We start from the raw sequence: 19,333 nt of genomic DNA, 5'->3' as shown, positions 1-19,333 counted from the left end.
AGAGAGAAACAAAAACGTTTAAAAAAAGAACATATTTCCTGTCTGTGGCAGATACAGCCTACGTTCCACCTGTATAGAAAGGTAAGACTGTGAAAACAACAGACAAGCTAATTTCCTTGAAAAAATAAAAGTCTGCTAATCTCCGTGGCAAAGTAAGATCATCATATATGAATTAATTTTATCTCAACTTAGTAACTAAGCAAATTTATTTTTCAACCCATTAAAAAAATAAGACAATGTAAGATTAATTAAGAATAATTAAATATCACATCTGTCCATCTGTTTTTCAGACTAAAGTATAATTGCCAGAACTTTTATATGAACTTTCTTTTAAGATAATTCTTTGGGGAAACAATAGTTTGCTACTACAATAATACACTTTACAAAGTAAAGAAAGTCACACTACCATGTGTGAGGTGATGAGCCCCCCCCCCCCCCCCCCCCCCACATAGCTCTGCAGTTCTTTCTGTTACCCGACTATTGATCTATGGGACAGCACAGTAGCTCATCATTTGCAAAGCAAAAACTCTCCTGGGGAGGTCTGATGCAGGACTGAAGACCAAACTGCAAACCCTCTCCTCAAACAAAGCCCAGTGAAATGCAAATACAAACAAGAGCCTTTACAAAGTTAGCTTCAATGTGACATTTCAGCCTCTAACTGGCTTAGCCTAACATGCTTCAGAAACTGATGCTGAATGCCTCGCAAAATGCTAAGAATCTATTTTCTGTCAGAGAGGATACAAGAACCTTTATTACTATATATTGTTAATATACTTTAAAATATAATCCTATCCAACAGAGTAACACCATGATCTACAGCCTCAGGAGTCACCACAGCATTGAAACAACACATGGAAATTGGATTGTATTAGGTGTTGATGAAGATGTTTATGTGTCCACCTTGTGTCAGTCAATCTACTCCCACTGATCACGACTGCAACCATTCAAAATATCAGAGAGAATATGTGAAATATATTGACAGAAAGAATGCAGTATTACATTTTTGGGTTACATCGGTTGACTTTGTCCAAAGCCTGAGCATCTACACTTTTAAAGACTGACACGTGAAGTGAAAGCTAATGTTCCTGAATGTGTCTTTGCAGCACTGAGATAGCCCTTTTGCTGTAACTGACAGGCAGCTCAAGAGAAGTCAAGTCCACAAGGGTACATGCAGGAAAACATCACATTTATGAAGAACTTGTTACAAAGGTAGAGAAAAAACACCTCCAACTTAACACTAGAGCTACTCAGGAAAGTGACAGTTGTAGAATTTAGCGAGTAACTGACATGCAACACACAAGTCAAACAGAAACATGAACTAGTTTTTCAATCTGGAAAAAGGCTCAATTTGAGTGTTTTTAGAATTTTAACAATTCATTTGCTCGATATGCTAATACAGAGCCCACAGGATCCTAATGCAACTACTGCATTTAAGTTAAAACATGAAGTAAAACACAGTCCACTTGATAAATCAGGACTGTCAACACATGTCATGTAAGGAATAAAATACTGTAAGTGATCCTGATCAAAAGCATTTTCAAATCTATAATCAATCTGTGTCGATATATTGTTATTGCAATTTGTTTCAATTCTCAAATATCAATGCCATGTTGTCTACAAAATCCAGTATTGGCCAGGCTGCAGTGTGAAACCACATCCCATCATGCAGCATGTCTTTCACTGCAGTGTAAATGGGAATACATAGTGACTGGTGTGGGTTTACACAGTGATCTCACTGATCTTTGCTAACAGATGTGGTCCAGTGTTCCACAGCTGTGCATTCAAAGCCACAAGAACTGTTGCAGCTGTTCTAACTGTGTCAGTTGACACACAAACACACATACACACACACACTGATTGGTGCTGACCGTGTGGTTGGCTGAGCACACATCACATAGGAAACTATGAATATTCACAGGACGTACAGATCAACTTTGGTAAAGAATAAAGTTTTAAAAAAAAGACTTCAGTCTTCTGATTCACCTGTTTTTATCTGTGATTTATTCATCATTTCATACACAATCTATTTCAAACTTTCCAAACTTGAGTATAAAGTTTGACTGAAACGTCTCAACTGCTGATTCACTTTTGCGTTTACTCTATCAGGTTACATGTGCACAGATGGCTGCACATGTCCTGTCAAATGGCCTTTTTCTCTGGTTTCATTGAGAGGATGTTATATCCACATCATTAACCCAACACATTATTCATGGAAGAGGCATCCAGTTTTCTTTGCAAGATGCCACATTATGACCAGTCTCATGCTGAAACATGGATCTCCTCGTTCCTTCCACTCAACAGAAACCAATATCAGAAGGAAGGAAAAATAACAACTTGAACACTGGGAGAATTCAAGTTGTGCTTTCAATGAACCCATTAGAGGAACAATAGGGATAGAGTTGCATAAATGGTTTCATGCATTATAAAAAAAACAGCCCTTTAATCACAAGAAGATTTGTTTTTTCAATTGCAGCAAAGAGGGGGAAACACAAAGCTCTGAAACACAGAAAGGATGAAAGACCAGTTTGACATAAAGATTAATTTGATCCATCTAGTTAAGCATGTTGCTCGCCGAACAGATTGTTTAGAAAGGACCCTGTAAAGGCCAGCGCTCCTCTCTTCACACATGATTTATAATAATCAGATTAATGTAAGCAGTGATGGCCAGAAAAAATTTACAGCTGCTAGCGATCATCATCAAACACATGTTCGTATGAGAACAAAAGAGACAGATGCAGTGTGTGACACATTACTAACCTGTGATTTCATGGGTTCAGAGTGCCAGAGTGGTCAGAGTGCCTCACAGCTTTAAGTTAGGCTGAGCTGTTCATTACCTACTTGTGTGTGCTCTGCTGAGCTTTCACTTGACTTGTCTGGCTGATTATCTCTGTGTCACATGAGCATTTAGAGCCGAGATCATGGCTGAGCTGGGAAAGCTGCTATTTATTCCATACTTCCCCCCTCTCAATATCAAAATATTATTTTGTATTAATTGAGAGAATAATTTTCACAGTAATAAATAAAAATAACTGACAGTTGCAGCTCTTATTGTGAGGTAAAAATCTAAAATATTCAGTTTACTACGACAAAGAAAAGCAGGATATCATCACATTTTAGAAGCTTGAAACAGCTAATTTTGGTATTTTTCTTTAAGAAAAATCATTAGTTGATCACCAAAATTGTTGCCAATGAACTTTCTGTCTATCTACTCATCAATGATGTCTCGAATCACAGAATCTTAGCTCAGATTAAGCAAATATAAAAAAACAACAAATATATGCAATGATGTTGTTTGTTTCTGTCAGCAAAAAGCAGCTTTTGCTCACATTGGCAGACATTTTTGTCACATCTTTGCCAAAACTCGGGCAGCTTTCACAGAGATCAGCATGTGAAGGAGGCAAATCTTCACTCTCCTCTTACTTTTATTGGCTGAAAAACAAACTATCAGGCCAGTGTCACATTGCCAACCTGTGTTTGCACAACAAATATTACATTCAGTTTCATGACTTTAAATCTCTTTACTTTTCTTTTTGGGATTGTGTGTGACCAAAACTGCCCTTGTAAAAAGCACATTTTGAAAGACAGCCTCCAATTTTATGTGGCTGGTGTGTTTACTACATCATGAGCTGGTTTTGCACAGCAGCCAAAACAGCAGTCAGATAAAATTCCACAGGTTACGGCTAATCTGTGTGATCTTTGGGAAATCTAGTAGGTCCTCTTATCAGGGCTTCTCATTCCTGCTCTCAGTTTCTCAACATGCTGCTGCAGGATCCTATGGCTGCTGACCAGTATATAATGCAGTAGCTTTAGCATGCAGCCTCACCCTGTTCGCAGGCTTTGACATGCCACCCCCTCTCCTCACTTTACCAGCATTACTCTTTGTGTGGCAGGATCAGGCTAACCACACAGATATTTTTCTTCACCCCGTTGGCTAGCCAAAAGGAAATGGTTTACTGTAGTGTATGCGTGCAAGCATTGGCAGGCTTTCATGAAATGCTGCACTGAGGAAACGTTCTACAATTTATCTGCTGTTTACTTTAATTGTGACACAAGCTTAAAAAACCTCTCTGACCTGGCTCATTTGAGCACATGTAACTATCTGAAATGCCTGAAATATGTGACAGCTGAGCCCAGGATGCATCAGTCAATTGGAACATTAACATTCATTCAAGACAACTATAAAGAGCATTTGCTCATCCCTTCTCAACACCATTGAGTGAAAAGGCACCTGATAAGTCATTAGATGAACTTTTGTAGGTTTGAAGAGCAGCCCACCAAACACCATTCATTAATAGGAGATGGGTGATAATAACAGGAAAAATCCAAATACAACTAAACTCAATTTAATATCTATTATCTCAGTCGATTAAATATCCACAAATAGTGACCGCAATGTTGTATTTGCCTATTTTTTAAATATTCTATTTAAAATGTCACAAAACAGGGAAAATCTGAATTCAGATATGGTAAATGGTTATCAGAATTGTTGAAAACCAACCAAGTGTTGCAGCATTACACCTTTCTATCAGTGCTCCCTCAGTTTGACCTTACAGCCACATTTGCAAGACAGTTACAACCATTGTTGATTCACTTGTTGTCTGTAGGATTCTTCCCATTTCATATTCAAAGCATCACAGGGAGGCAGTAGAAATCTATTGAAAATTAGAACAAAAACTCGCATCACCTGACAAGAAACACTATACAGGCTTTAGAAGATTGAGAGGAGAGTAACTTTTATAGGTTGCTGCATTGCTTACAACCCAGGGGCGGACTGGCCATCTGTGTGATCTGGAGAATCACAGAACCGCCGGTACTCCAGGACAGCCGCCGGCCGACCACCGACCACGCAGTCATCACCTGTTTTTTCCCCCTGCTAATCTACTGTTTCACACTCCAGTACGGTAGGTGACAGTAGTGCACCTTTAAGTTGGATGCCTGCAGCCCAGCCGCGCCCGCCAATTAAGGAGAAGGAGAAGAAGAAGTGGAGTAGCAGCAGCAAAGACCTTCAAGCCATGGTGGTTCAAGCATATTGACCATAGAAACAATATTGATAACGCCGGTAAAAAACGGAAAGAAAAGGGTGGGCCTGAGAAGGCGAGGGGGAAAAAAAATGCAATTTGCAGTCTGAGTTAAAGTGTCTGGCAGCTCAGTGGCCACGGCTTAAAATGTCTGCACTTGAAGAGTACAAAGTCAGGACGGTAGGGGGTGGCTGTGATGATGACGAAGAAGACACAGATGTACTAAACTAACAGTGCAAATCTTGTAATGCCCAGTCTGTTGCTATCAAATTCTGAAACGCTACAACCTCTTCACAGATGCCTATCATATCCTTGGCTGGGGATACAGGTTCCTCCTTACTCTGCCTGTGACACAGGTAGCCTGTGAGAGAAGTTTCTCTGTTCTCAAACACATCAAAAGTCGAATGAGGACCACACAGTCACAAGAACACCTGGAAGCAGTCATGCTTATGACCACAGAGAAAGACATCCTCATGTCCCTTGACAATGACTTGGTCATAGACAGAGTTGCAGAAAAAAGCGACCTGTTGAAGAAACTCTTTATCCCCAAACATTGAGGAAAATGCCATTTCTGGTTTGTTTTTTTAGGTTAGTATTCAACCTTCATTTCTATGTGAGTATTCATGTTAAACTGTATATTTACAGCCTCTTTACATTGTGATTAATCATAACTCATACAGTACTATGTGTTGTGGGTTTCAGATACCTGTTTTGTATTGGTTCAGCCAGAGGGACTGCAGTGTGATGTTACTTTCATTTCTATGTGAGTATTCAAGTTAAACTAGAATACTATGCTCTTAACACAACATCTTGTCAACATCAGTTTCTATTGCTATAATTTGGTTGGTATAGTATCATGAGCCACAATTAAAGTATTGTGACACTCATGCCAGGCGTTATTGCTTTGGGCTGGGCCTAGTCAAAGTCCAAGGCCGTTTTTTAGTCCCAGTCCTTCCCTGTTACGACCTACGGGTGAAAATTAGTTTATTCGACTTGCAGAGGCAGAATCCTTAAATTAAGAAGATGTTCCCTACACCACATATAATTTTAGACATTGAGAAATCATGTTAAGATTTTTTTTTTTTAAGTTAAGATTTACTCCTGCCAGTAATTTCACTGAACCTGTGCCGTCAGGGGTCTCTCATTACGGAGCTACACCTTTCGTCAACGACCACAGATGAAAACAAACACAGCAGTAGAGATGCACAGCTGAGGGCAGCACTTACATTCTTTTATCCGGGTTGAGCTGCCGGTGCATGGCGAGAGAAAACCCGAACAGAGTCCCCGGCTCCCCGCTTTTCCTGATGACATGACCGGTGTCCAGGTTGAAGGCCAGCACCAGAGTTGGCTCCAGAAAACAGAAATGAAATAAAAGTGCAGCGCAGACAGCGGAGTGTGATCCCTGCAGCAGCATAGCAGCGCGATCCAGATGTGTTCAGTAGTCCCAAGTTTAGAGCCCGCCGGCAACGCTGCTCCCCACCGCTCAGTCCGCTGCAGTCTGAGTGACGGCCGCCGCGCCTGCCTCCTCACCCTGCTCTCCGCCGCCGCTGCTCCACAGTCCCCGCCCCCTCTGCTCACCGCTGCAGGAGGCCACCTGTTACAGGGCACAGGGACAGTCTCTGCATTCCTTTACCATATAAATCTCAGGTATATTTAGGTTTACATAACTGTCAAATTTGTCTAAAATGGACAGTGTATATATTATATGTCCCTCAGCTCATGATAATTCAAAACATGGCCCCCCATTTAAATGTCTAGAGAAATTAGCCTAAACCATGTGTTCAGGACACTTTTAGTCATTTTGAGTGTTTAAACGGGTTCCAATCTTGCATTTAGATTTTTGATAATAGGATATGTTTTTTGCTTTTTGCTATGGACTGTGGAGTAAACCACAGACAGCTCAGACCTGAAAATAAAATAAACACCGTATGCTGTTTTACTGCAATAAATATAATAGAATCAAATCTGTTCCATGATAAATTAGGTGAATGCCATCTGATCATCACAACAAAGGTAGATGTCCCAGTTTGGATCTCCCTCCACATTGCTGCATGTTTAAAATACTAGTATGCCAAACCCAGGCTCACATGACAACCATACACCACCCAGTCTTATCACTGCTTTGCCTCCACTGCCTTTCACTGCCTTACTACCACTGCTTTGAATTCTCCTCATTCAGGTGAACTGAGAATTTAACCACTTACAGGTCAAATGTTTCCATCTCCAAGAACAGGGTCAGAGACTGAAGTTGGGACAGTTCCAGGTAGAATGAATATTAATAAAGTTCCCATAATCTACCTGCATATTTCTTACAACCACTTTCATTTAGAGGCAAATTTTCTTCATTATCTTTAGAAGGCCACTTTAAAATACAAATATGAATGCCAATATTGGACAAAATTATGATGAGATGATGTCTGTATCAATCTTGAGTTTCTGTTGTACAAATACTGTATTCTCATTTTTTCTTTGGTTAATTTATAGATACAAATTTATGAGTAATAGCAAGAAAAACAAACTGAACACCCAAGCACATATTAGTAAAGGTTATTTTGCTATTTCAGTTGGGTAGAGGCAGATAAACAACAAGTCAGGTGTGCCGGTCAGCTGGACAAATACTGTAAACCTCCCAAATTCAGGCGGACAAGGAGACAAGCTGCTGTTAATCACTAAAAGGCTGTAAGAGCTTTAAAAGGTTTGCAATTTCCAAATCTATAGCGAAAATCCTGGTTTTAGTTGACTTTAAAACAAACAAATCAAACAAAAAACTACTTGAATAGAGGTAATTCATTCTGGTTTTGGGATTGATCATCCTTCCATAAAAATTGGAATAAAATATTCATGTTCGCCTCATTAATAACACCTGCTGAGGACTGGGTTCATAAATAAGTAATCACTAAACAGACAACACGTGAGAGACTTTCAGTCACCCTAGGATGCCCCAACACTTATTTCAAGTCAAAAGCTTGGGTATTCCACTTTTGATGATGTTTGTGTTTAAGTAGCTGAATGATTGTACTCTCTTGAGAAATCAGGAAGTGTTAGGTTTAAGATATTTGGTCACAAAAAGCTGAACAAACTGCTTAAAGATGTTTTTTTCATTTCCTGAAAAGCTGGCATTTAAGAGGCTTCCACCCACCAGCAGCATGATATGAGCCGGTCTGTGTCATCTTCTAAACCTGCAAAAAAACATAAAACAGCTTCATTGTATCGCCCTCTCACTACTCGCAGCATATCTTCTGGTGTTTGATGGTAGTGTGAAGTATGAGCCATTCTGAACCACAATCACACAACGGAACATAACACAATGTGGGCATTGTTGAAGTTAGAGAGCCCTCTGTGTGTCTGAGTGTGTACGTCTGTACTTGTATGTGTGTGTGTCAGCAAGCAGGGACTCGGGGGGTGCAACAGGGTCTTAACCACATTCCTAATTGCAGCAAATTATTTGGGAGGTTCTAGTGTAAGATATGTGAAAGGCATCTCTGTTGCGGTGGGTCTGGTAACAGATGCATCATAAGCCTCCTCACTGATGTCACCCAGATCCCCTACATCCACTGCTGGCAGAAACATGACTAGTTGTTGGTCGGTACACATTGGTGTCCAGACAGAATAGACACCAATGTGTCCACTCTGGCCTGTCAGTTCTGAAAAATACATAATTCTTTAAAACTGAGACATATAAATCAGATTTACATTGATAAAAATGCAGCATGTCCATTCACATCCATTTTTGGATGTAATTCTGCTGGAAACACTGTATATTGATGTTATATGGTTTTTATAAATTTCTCCAGTTGTTGATCTGTATCCTAAATCCCCATCACATTTCACTTTGAAGTACTGTGCAGTTTCCTAGATCTGGTACTGATTTTCAGTGCTTAGCTCTGTAACTCAAACCGCTCTCTATCATCACCATGGCAACTCGCCCTTTTGTTATTTGTGATATAAACATGACGCAGCCGGAAAAGCCACAAGTCTTCTGTGTGTATAAATATAGTCTATAGTCAATATTAACCTGATACAATTAGCAATTGTACAATAATGAAATCAATTATTGAAATTATACCCCTCATTCTAATTAAATATTAATTAGACACCGATAAACACTGATTGCATTGTTACTCCTGATAGCTCACAGCAATCTTGATTAGCCAAGCAAAACAAATTAAAAGCTTTTAAATGAACAGATATACATAATATCACAAATGCTATGGCACATTTAGCCTAAGCTAATTAGCAGTTCATCTATATTTATTTTTATAGGAGAAAATGTTATTTCATCAGTATATGGTTGCAAAAGTGACACTGCTGACTCATTTATGTGATGACGTTTGATAAATGTATTCATGCTAAATGAATAAAGGAAGGTTCATTTGCTTCATTTGTTCTTCACTTGCTTGCTTAGTATAATTTGTGTGTGTCCTTGTGAGTAAAAAGGTGTGTAACTGCCTTTACCTGAGTTCAACCAACCACATAAACAGCACTTTCATGTCCACTTTTGCCCTGGGTGGCTGTGTAACCTGAGCTCTGAGAGGAGGTGAGCCTGCTCGGCCTTATATTGTCTCAGGTCAGTGGGAACAGAGAAACTGGAGAGATGGCTCAGGTCAAACAGGTGGACCCCTGCAGGTGACAAGGCCTTTCTTCACAGATTAGTTGCACCTTTGTATGAACAAAATGAACACTGACTTGAGAAAGATCTGTTGGGCCCCCCGGTCAAATCAGTGGTGACGATATTAAATTTCATTTGAGAGTAGAGAATTGGAGCCCTTTGCTAATGCTACCCACATATGTATTCCATTGGTTTGATTATTGGCAGAAGTTAATCAGGTAAAGATAAAATATTGCTCATTCTATCTTCCTCTTACTCAAATAAACAAAACTAGAGAATATTCAACATTATTTTAACTTTCAAAAAAGGGGGCTATAACCCCTTTAATATATAATTTCCTTTCAGCTATGCAGCCTCACTTCTAAAAGCATATGTAGTGTTTCACAGTATTGCAATGTTGGAGCTTGTCTTTTATTTGTCACATCTGTAAAGCTGTTCTTCTAATCTTTGTTTTATAGCTGGACAAAGAGACATAAATGCAGCTATTACAATCTCCAAACTTTCCATTTTAAATCTTTTAATTTCAAATGTCCATGTAGGTTTTTTTCTGTCCAATTATTGTTTTCTGTAAGATTACACAGATTTGCCTCTTTCATGATGAAGTTGTTTGGTTTTTGCTCTGAGAGTCAAATCCTAATGCAACAGAAGGGCCAGCTCCTTAAGTTTCACAGGCGTAACAGACGTAACAGAGACTGGTGGAGGAAACCAAACCCAAAAGTTATCAGAGAGGCAAGGAAGCATGCCCAAAATGTACAGTTGGCATGGGCAATTTGCTGGTGTGCCAAGGCACAAATCCCTATTGATGACTACAATGGATGTTGTTTACTTTAAATTTAAGACTTCTGTAATACTTAAATTTAGGTCCAATCTGATTGATAATAACATTTATACAGCACACAACTGATTACATTTCATGTTGATTTAGCAATCCTGTAAAGGTTTTATGTCTATTTTCCAATCTAGACAACTCACACCATCCTTGACAGAGATAGCTAAGAGTGTTGGGAGTGTTAATGGTTGAATTTCAGTGATTTCAACCTTCATGTTGTCATCAAGTTTTGGAGAGCTCTGAAACCCAAAACTTAGTGAGACAGAAGGGCCAGCTCATTAAGTTTCAGTATAATGAAGTCAAAATTACCAGCACTGGTAAAGGAAGCCAAACCCACAAATTATCAAAGAGGCAAGAAACATGCCCAAAATACAGTCGGCATGGGCAATTTTCCTGCTAGTGTGTCAAGGAATTAATGTCTTACTTTCAGAATGCAAACACAGCGAGGTGCAGACCAAAGTAATCTTCAGTCTCACCATCAAAATTAAAAACAATTTTAGTGTCCAGGAATTAAGTTATACTGATGACCACAAAGCACTGCTAAAACAGGTGGATAGTGTTATATGCAATCTAACTGATAATGACATTTATACGGTACAAAGAAGCATGTTAGATTCATCATGTCATGTTGATTTACAGGTAAATATTGGACTAAAGCCCCATAATAAAACTAATGTCTGTGTTGAAACTCTAACTCTAAATCTGTCATTGAAAGTAATGCTGAGAGTAGTAATAGTAAAAGTAGCTAAGTATAAACAAAATCATCTTAGTAGCGACTGTATTTAGTCATAGGGAAGATAGAGCTCTGACTGTTTTTCCATTGGGCTGCATGGATGCTGAGCGTAGAAACAATGTCTGCATCAGTGGATGCGTGAAGCATGGTATTAAATCATACTGTGTGAAAAGGGAGCAGCTGATCCTGGTCCTGTTGTGATAGTGGCATGGTCCTTTGTAGAAGGACTATCCACAATAAATCTGCTCCACTCCCCTCGCACAAAGGGCCGTTTCCATTTATGGCTCCTGGGTGGGGGGTGTGCTGCTGAATCAACAATGAAGGGAGCAGGACCTCGCAGACCTCTCTGAATTCTTTCTCAGACAGGCCGTGCAGATATAACAGGGAATTCTGGGGATTCCGTTATTGGGCCTGCAAAGTGCAAAATCATTTCTGCTTTAATGTGAAAGAGTGGCCTCTATTATCATTATGTCACGACAATCATGTTATACAGTAGACAGGCATATTATGTGAACTGGGACTTTCCTATTTTGTTAAAACCACCAGTTTTCAAAATAATCAGATTTTCATGAAGAACTAAGAAGTGGATTGAGTTTTCACATCAGGAAACAAGCAGACAATGAAATTCTCTGATTGAATCTTAAAAAGCATAAAAATAAGTTTAAGGGGCTTTAAGCAGTGGAGAGCTCAATTCTGCTGCACCTTTCTCTTTCTGAGTACAACAAGATTGTTGTATAAAATATATCTTATTAGTGGATTGTGCCTAAAGTCAAGCATAACAGTGATCTTTAACACAGATTGTCCCATTGTGGAGCATCAAACATCAACCCTACATCTGTTGCAAGCTCCAAACTGAAAACTTCCTTCCAATTGTTATTGTCCAGCAGCACTCGTCATTAAGGCCTTTGTTGTTAAAAATAACTTCTCGTCAGGGGAAAAGCCACCATGACTAATTCTTAGGAAACACATGCTCAATCATGAACACCCTGCTTAAGGTTTCCAACTGAAACTCCACTCATGTCCGGAGCCATGCAGAAAAGCCTCAACCTTTTAAACTGTGGGGTCAAGAAGCAGTTGGTAGATCATTTCCATGTTTGCAAGAGGCACGTGAGGTAAATGTATACAGGCACAGCAGATGTTTTTTTTTTTTTTTTTTTCGCTGACTCTGTGTCTTGAGCTTAAAAACATTTGGAAACAATGGAAGGGAAAACAAACCACCTACCGTTACATTGGTTTGTTCGAAAGCATTTCATAGAGGTATTTAAACATTTAAGCCAAAGCTGAAAAAAATGCTTAAAGTGATTTGACTAAAAGGGTGAGTTGCCAGGGTGATGAATGCTCCAGTAGACCCAGCAGGAGGTCAGTGAAGAGAATCCACCAACATCCAAATCACTCTACTGAGCCAGAAACCTGCCTGCATTAAACACAACAGGACCATTACTGCGCCTGTTGACCTCGAGTACAGTACACAATGAAAAACATCTTAGACCTGTTTTGCCACACCCAAGTTTAAAAAAGTATATTTCAATATACTTTATATTTATTCAAAATTGGTATACATTAAGTTGTGTTGAATTGAAACTACTTATGTTGTATTTAATATATGCTTAAATATAATTTTTTTATGTATTTCTGCATACTAAATATAGAATTGTGCACTATTAACAACTATACTATTATACAGGTTGAAAGAAATAAATACAAAACACACAAAAAAGTAGTACCTAAACTAACTTTACTTTGTTTTTACTTGGGTACACTTATTTGTTTTTAAAAAAAGCTAAATTTAGAGGGGTTTAGTTTGGTGTTTGGTTCACTCACTCTCACAAAGTAAAGAATCTCAAAATGTCAATATTGCTTGTAAAATATGGAACATCAAGCACCAAAAACAGCCATCATCAGTCATAATCGGGGTATTAGTTTTAAGAATCTGTGGTATCCTCTATTCAGGACCAGAGACCACCTTCCACCTGACCACTCATAGGGACTCCCACCAAACCGTATAAGAGCAAACAAGATTTTCATCCTGAAAACCAAAAGCTACAGAACAGTATTGGATACATAATGGACTATCCAGAACACACTAGAATGAACATCTCTCCTAGTCTATTTAGGATTTCAGACCATGTCCTGAAATCAATAGCAAGAGGTTAATATGAAGTATTTAATGGGGGAGGAGTTGTCCTCCCCCTCTTTCTGTTCTCTTGTATTGTCAGCTGTACTATAAGTTTTGTTATGGGTCATTTCCAGTATAAGCAGACAGTAGACACTGTGTGGTCATGGAGTGCTATGTTGATTTCTTCTGCTCCATTGAGCCTTGACTTCTATTAATGTTTCTTAAAGCTCACTTTGTGATGTGTCATCGAAAAGATCTCAGCTGTTGTTTGCCTTTTAAGCTTCTGCAACAACAAAAAACAAGATAACAGATACTCGAGATCAATAACTCCTCAAAATGCCAGGGTTGTTATTCTTCCCTGTGACTTCCTGTTTTGTGGACTTTGATTCCACAAGACAAAATGTCAATATCAGCCAGTGTCTTGTTATTTTGTAATCCATAGTTGATTGAAATAGGCTACAGTATAATTATAGAGACCATGTATACTGTACAGAACAAGAATGCCTCTGTTATGAGGTTTCATTGAATATGTTAACATACTACTAAGGAATGTCATAACCACAATGTGCTGGTTTAAGGAAGACACACAAAATCAATCTTTTAGTCTTGTTTAGATTATTACAAAAGAAGTAAAACAAAAGAGGTTGTCATACCAAACAAATAAAGATGGGAACTGGAAAGACAGATACTGAATACATATATATTTTAAGTTGTGTGAATGGTGTACCAAGGGCCAAGTCAGGAGAAGCTGTATAAATGTATAAACGGTCATTTGAAATGCATGGTAAAAGCTGCTTACAACTGTGTCCTGTCATTTGGCATCATTTCCATGTCACTGAACACTGGGAAGCTACAATACCAGCTGCTCTGCAACTGCGACAGAGGGGAAAACATTAAAACAACATTCAAATTATAATCAACTACCTGGACCTGCGTGCCATGACAAAACGAGAAGGTTTGATGGCGCAAGGAAATAAGCAGCAATAACAACAATCTACTTCTGAGGCTGAAAGAAAAGATATGATAAGATCGATGTTGTCCAGGTGTTACCCAACGGTCTGTGCTGCTTATGAAAGTTTTGGCACATCCCGGTTTTGACTACAAATTCTGAGATTGGTGAACTAGGTTGTGAAATCCTCCCTGACTACTATCTAAAAGTATGATATCCTGAGGAACTGTGGTCTCTGAACTTGGAGTTTGCAAGAAGTTATACAAATAAAAGATTAATTGCATTTTTTCCCAGTGAACTGTAAACTGTAAAATATACTTTCACAATTTCATAATAACCAAATAACCACAACAACCGAGTATTTAATGAAAAGAATCCTGATCAGAAAAGATAACTGCGCTCATGATTTCCATTGTTAACTTCTATGTGACTCTGAATGGAAAATTTTTGCTTGTTTGGGTTCTAATGAAGGGCATTAGAGACGCAGAGAGAACCCACTAATGAGCAGTGACATACAGCCCTATTGGCCCATGGTGGGAGAGGATTGCTGGCTTTTCAGGAAAACAATGGACAGACAGAAGAGCCACCCTGCACTGGATCTAGGGGTCTTGCTGCAGAGCAGCCAGAGAAAATGTATCATGCCCTCACTACTAAAGTAGGAAAATATAAAAAATGACAATTTGTGGAATACAAAATAGATCAAACTGAATGATGAGGGTCTTATAAAAGACACCATTGAGTTGTAGTAGTGGAATTGTAAGATCCAACAATTTTGGAGCTCAACCTTTAGTAGGTAACAAAAGTTAGGATATCTCAGCCATTGCTGTGTTGATTTTGACCACATTTTTAAAATCTGTCTCTTGGGAGTACCTTAATTTGTGTTGCAATACTAAATCACAAATACCCCTTTAAGGGAAATGTCATCAAATCATTCATTATTTGCTTGAAAGGAGTGAAGTCCCATTGCACTGAATGCGAGTTTGTAATTTTGTTTGTATAAATTAGTGACTAAATCTGTCCCATCACTTTAACAACACCTATCACCTTATCTTTAAGATCTATGAAATGTTACTATTTAAAAAGGGAAGTGGCACCTCAAGCAGCCAAGGCAGGGCTTTTGCATTCACTCACTGTATGTATAAGAGGACGCATTATCAACAACACCCAGACAATATAATGTAATCCAGTACAGCAGCCTATCAATGGATACCCTACTATTTATAGCTTTCCCCAAGCTTCAACAATCTTATTGTCATATTTGGAGGAAAACTGGGCGCAGACAATACATAAGGGAGTACGGTGATCATGATAATTCTGGGTATCAATTTAAGACTAATGATATTTGTGAATGCAGTGTGTTATTTTGTAATGGGAAAATACTGGGGACAATATATCAGCAAATTCAAACCACCAAAGTAACCAGAGTTCAACATCTGTCTCTGACAGATAAGCTTCATAAAGACAGCATTAGGCTACTGATTTAGCCTGCATTAGACTGTTAAAGTGTATTATTGTAGTATTTCGTCAAGCCCCATGTAGTCATGACATTGTTGAGTGCTTAGTGATACTCTGGCTGACAGAATAAGCAGAACGCACATTGACAAATTTGCAGGTTAGTCTGCTCAATAGATGCAGTGGCATTACAATAACTAAGTAAATCTCTGCCAGCTGTGCCAATAAAAGGAACTATGCTGCCATCTTGTGGCAACGGACACAGGCACGTCAAGGTATCTGTCACCACATCAACTTATGTGCTCCTCTTCATCCCATTACGATGTTAAACGACCAGCACTCTGGACACCAAGTAAAGCTGCAGAGATAAAACACACGTCTATGAAACTGAAGGAAGTTGGTTTCTATGAGGTTCATCTACTCCTTTCTTATTCACGAGGTGCAGACATCAGGAAATAGTAAAGGAAAAAGACTGCAAGTCATATTTCCAGCACCTGGCGGCGCTGTAGTTTCCTCTTTTGGCCACCTAACACAACATTCAGCCTCCTCCACGGAGTTTGGTTTTGTAAGCTATCAACACCTTCAGATCCCCTTTGACCGAACTCAGTGTGTGGTTCTGCGTCGTTCTCTTAATGAGACATAGTTTTTGAGTTTTTGAGACATTTAAAAAAAATGAAATCTAGGCCTACATCAAAAAGGCCTGTGATTCCTCCAAGCTTGCCTGAAAACTGACATAAATCTTCCACACTAACAAGCGTGAAATTCAAATCATGATGGCTCACCGCAGACCCCAAAGCCACTGAAAACTCATTTGTTTAATGTTGCCTTTCCTGGCGTGTAGTACATTTTTATCCATATGTTAAAGTCCTAATTTATCCTGTCTAGCTTGATGGATGATTAGGCACACGGATTAATTTCTCAGCCTGTGTTACTGGATTGAACACCAGACCTGTTTGGCCTATCGGTTAACGGTATCTTTCCCTTGATTCTTTGGAGATGCTCTGATGGAAAACTCTGTGCAGACAACCGGGACAGACAGACCTGAACAAATAATGGAGGGTGGACGCGGTGGGGAGTAGTCAGCGGTGCAGCCCTTACTCATTGGTTGCCTCAGACACAGTAGCTCGCTCCCTCTCACTCTCTCATAAATGCGCTCCCACCACCGACCGTAGCAGATAATCACAGGCCACTGTGAGAGGGACACACCTTCCGCTGATTTTGCCACAGTTTACACGGGGGATGCGTTTTGATTCGCGAAAAGGGGGTCATCAGTCCATGATTTGAGTCGTGTTTTCAGCTCGCAGTTTCGCAATTTTGCGATTTTTACGCATAGGTTACGACGCTGCTCCGCTCCAACTCGAAGATGACTGGGGTTTTTGAGAACCTAAATACTGATATGCATTCGAACCAGATTACCTCAAGCAATTACCACAGCTTGCACAAATCGCAGGAGTCCCCGACTCTGCCAGTGTCCACGGCGACGGACAGCAGCTATTACAACAGTCAGCAGCCTGGCCATTGCGCAGGGTCTCCGTTTGGCCAACTCGGCTCTTACCAGTACCACAGCAGCGCGGCGAGCACTGTGCCATATAACACGAAATCTTACGACCTCGGTTTCAACTCATCTTATGGTGCATACAGCTCCTACGGCTCCAACTCCTCTCCCACTCCAGTCGATACAGGTAAGGAAGCTCTTAAAGATTTCAATGCATTTAAAGAAACTGTCCGAGACCAGACTCCAAAATTTGCTCATGGCATGAACTGTCTGAGGAGCAAGTTTAACCATGCATTGCACTTAACTGACAAGATAATTATTATCTGGTCAAAAATGATCAGGCACTTACTTGTGTTACGGAGCAGTTCAGTTAATTTAGGCCTGTGCTGAACACAACTCACAAGCAAATTTCGCCTGATTACGCCTTTGTCCTCTGCACAATAATATCAACACAAACTGACGTCCGTGAAAACTGTGCAACAGCTCTGTAACAATGAAAATTTGCAAAAACCCCTCATGCATTGACATCAATTGCATGTGAATGTTCCTTTAGAGAAAGAAGAGAGCGAGCCAGAAATCCGGATGGTTAATGGAAAACCAAAGAAGGTCAGGAAACCTCGAACCATTTATTCCAGCTTCCAACTGGCAGCACTTCAGCGGAGGTTTCAAAAGACGCAGTATTTGGCTCTACCAGAACGGGCCGAGCTGGCAGCCTCGCTGGGCCTTACGCAAACACAGGTGGGTACATTTAAGACATGTGGTCATACACTGTCAAATATCAATTTTATGTCTAATATGAGAAGGTATTAAAACTGTCAAATAGGAATTTTAGCCGAAAAATATCATTTAATCAATGTTATGCATATATGTTTCTCCTTCAGGTCAAAATCTGGTTCCAAAACCGTCGTTCCAAGTTCAAGAAGTTGTGGAAAAGTGGAGAAATCCCCCCAGAGCAACATGTTGCTTCCAGTGAATCGCCCCCTTGCACTTCTCCACCAACTACTGCCTGGGACTTTCCACAGAGTCAAAGAATGAACAGTGTCAACTCCAGTTTACCTCAGAGCAGCAGCCCTCCCAACACGACTGCGCCTTCATCGTTTTTGGCAAACTACTCCTGGTACTCAACCACGAACTCTACCACGCATCTGCAGCCCCCTCTGGTCCAGCACCACCACAACTCCGCCATAAGCGCTGGGACGATATTCTGAAAAACAAAACAAAACAAGCAAACATCGGGTTTAAATCGGACAATACTGGTGAAAGAATGAGAAATGCCAATACTTTCATTTTACAGACCTCGTTTGCGCGCCATGCGAACTTTACGCGCAAACATCTAGGAGAAATTAATGGAGCCGGGCAGGTTCATGGACTTTGCCAGTTTTTGCGCTGGCAAATGGTAGACACAGATTTCTACAGTTATTTTTGTATTTATTTATTTTGTTTATGTCGAGGGATGAATGAACCACTATTACCCAAAGCAATCACAGCCTGGGCGTCAGCCCACTTTTACGCGGACGTCACTTTTTTTGCCATTGCTGCAAAATAAAGCATTCATCGCAGGACAACCTGTCACAAATGTAGCACAAGTAACTTGTATCGTGCCTTTTTCAATATGACCTCATTTTGTTGTGCGATAAAAAAAAAAAATAGCTTACCTTTATCCATTCCTCATGTCATTAATTGATTTGAATATACTGGAGGGTAAGTGCATGAGTCCACGTTTGTAAATATTTTATACCCCATGACGCTTTGACTTTTTTTTTTTTTTTTTAGGCTATTGGTGCAAATCCATTAACCACCGTAAGCTACTGATTGTTTTACCCTCTGATTTACTTGTATCACACTTAATTGTATTTTTGTCTTATTTATTTTAGCAGTGTTTCATATATGGCCAGGCGTTATTTAAATAAAAATGTTTTCTGTGCATAGCCTATGCATCCCTTTTTTCTTTCCAAAAGCGTTTTCTGTGCAATGCATTTCTCCCTTTCTTTGCAGACACTGTATGGCTGAGGAGAATTTGTGTTAGACTGTCTTCCCTCTGCAACAGTCCAAATAACAAATAGACTATAGCCTATGTCTGCATGAGGACTATTTTTATTGTATTTCAGACAATTTTAGCCTATTTTATTTCA

At 39.6% G+C, this 19,333-nt stretch overlaps 2 protein-coding genes across 7 annotated transcripts in view; one reads left to right on the top strand and one right to left on the bottom strand.

Moving 5' to 3' along the window:
• Positions 1–19,333, bottom strand: part of itga6a (integrin, alpha 6a) — a 33,802-nt gene that overhangs the window by 13,765 nt on the left and 704 nt on the right. For 5 of the 6 annotated variants that reach the window (XM_071474653.1, XM_071474639.1, XM_071474671.1 and 2 more), the window contains exons 2-3: positions 18,258–18,405; positions 6,245–6,612 (exon numbers count right to left, since the gene is read on the bottom strand). In XM_071474653.1, coding sequence (XP_071330754.1) covers positions 6,245–6,432 — 188 coding nt within the window. In that variant the 5' untranslated portion in view covers positions 6,433–6,612; positions 18,258–18,405. Of the gene's footprint in view, positions 1–6,244; positions 6,613–8,157; positions 8,198–18,257; positions 18,406–19,333 lie in introns of all 6 variants that reach the window. The other variant, XM_071474648.1, reaches the window with a different exon arrangement.
• dlx2a (distal-less homeobox 2a) lies at positions 13,828–19,129 on the top strand. The gene is made up of 3 exons (XM_071474702.1): positions 13,828–17,388; positions 17,755–17,939; positions 18,083–19,129. The coding sequence occupies exons 1-3, from the start codon at positions 17,070–17,072 to the stop codon at positions 18,407–18,409; spliced, it is 831 nt and encodes a 276-aa protein (XP_071330803.1). The 5' UTR covers positions 13,828–17,069; the 3' UTR covers positions 18,410–19,129.

This window comes from Trachinotus anak, unplaced genomic scaffold (assembly GCF_046630095.1).
Source record: "Trachinotus anak isolate AG129_WGS33_773 ecotype Australia unplaced genomic scaffold, CSIRO_AGI_Tana_v1 ptg000001l, whole genome shotgun sequence".
Classification (NCBI taxonomy): Eukaryota; Metazoa; Chordata; class Actinopteri; order Carangiformes; family Carangidae; genus Trachinotus; species Trachinotus anak.
This window is presented reverse-complemented; position numbering and strand designations above follow the sequence as displayed.

Bases quoted from the DNA above. Each gene is read 5' to 3' on its own strand.
- dlx2a (XM_071474702.1), top strand. From the start codon at position 17,070: ATGACTGGGGTTTTTGAGAACCTAAATACTGATATGCATTCGAACCAG. The intron at 17,389-17,754 runs GTAAGGAAGCTC...ATGTTCCTTTAG, and splicing joins TCCCACTCCAGTCGATACAG to AGAAAGAAGAGAGCGAGCCA. The intron at 17,940-18,082 runs GTGGGTACATTT...TTTCTCCTTCAG, and splicing joins TGGGCCTTACGCAAACACAG to GTCAAAATCTGGTTCCAAAA.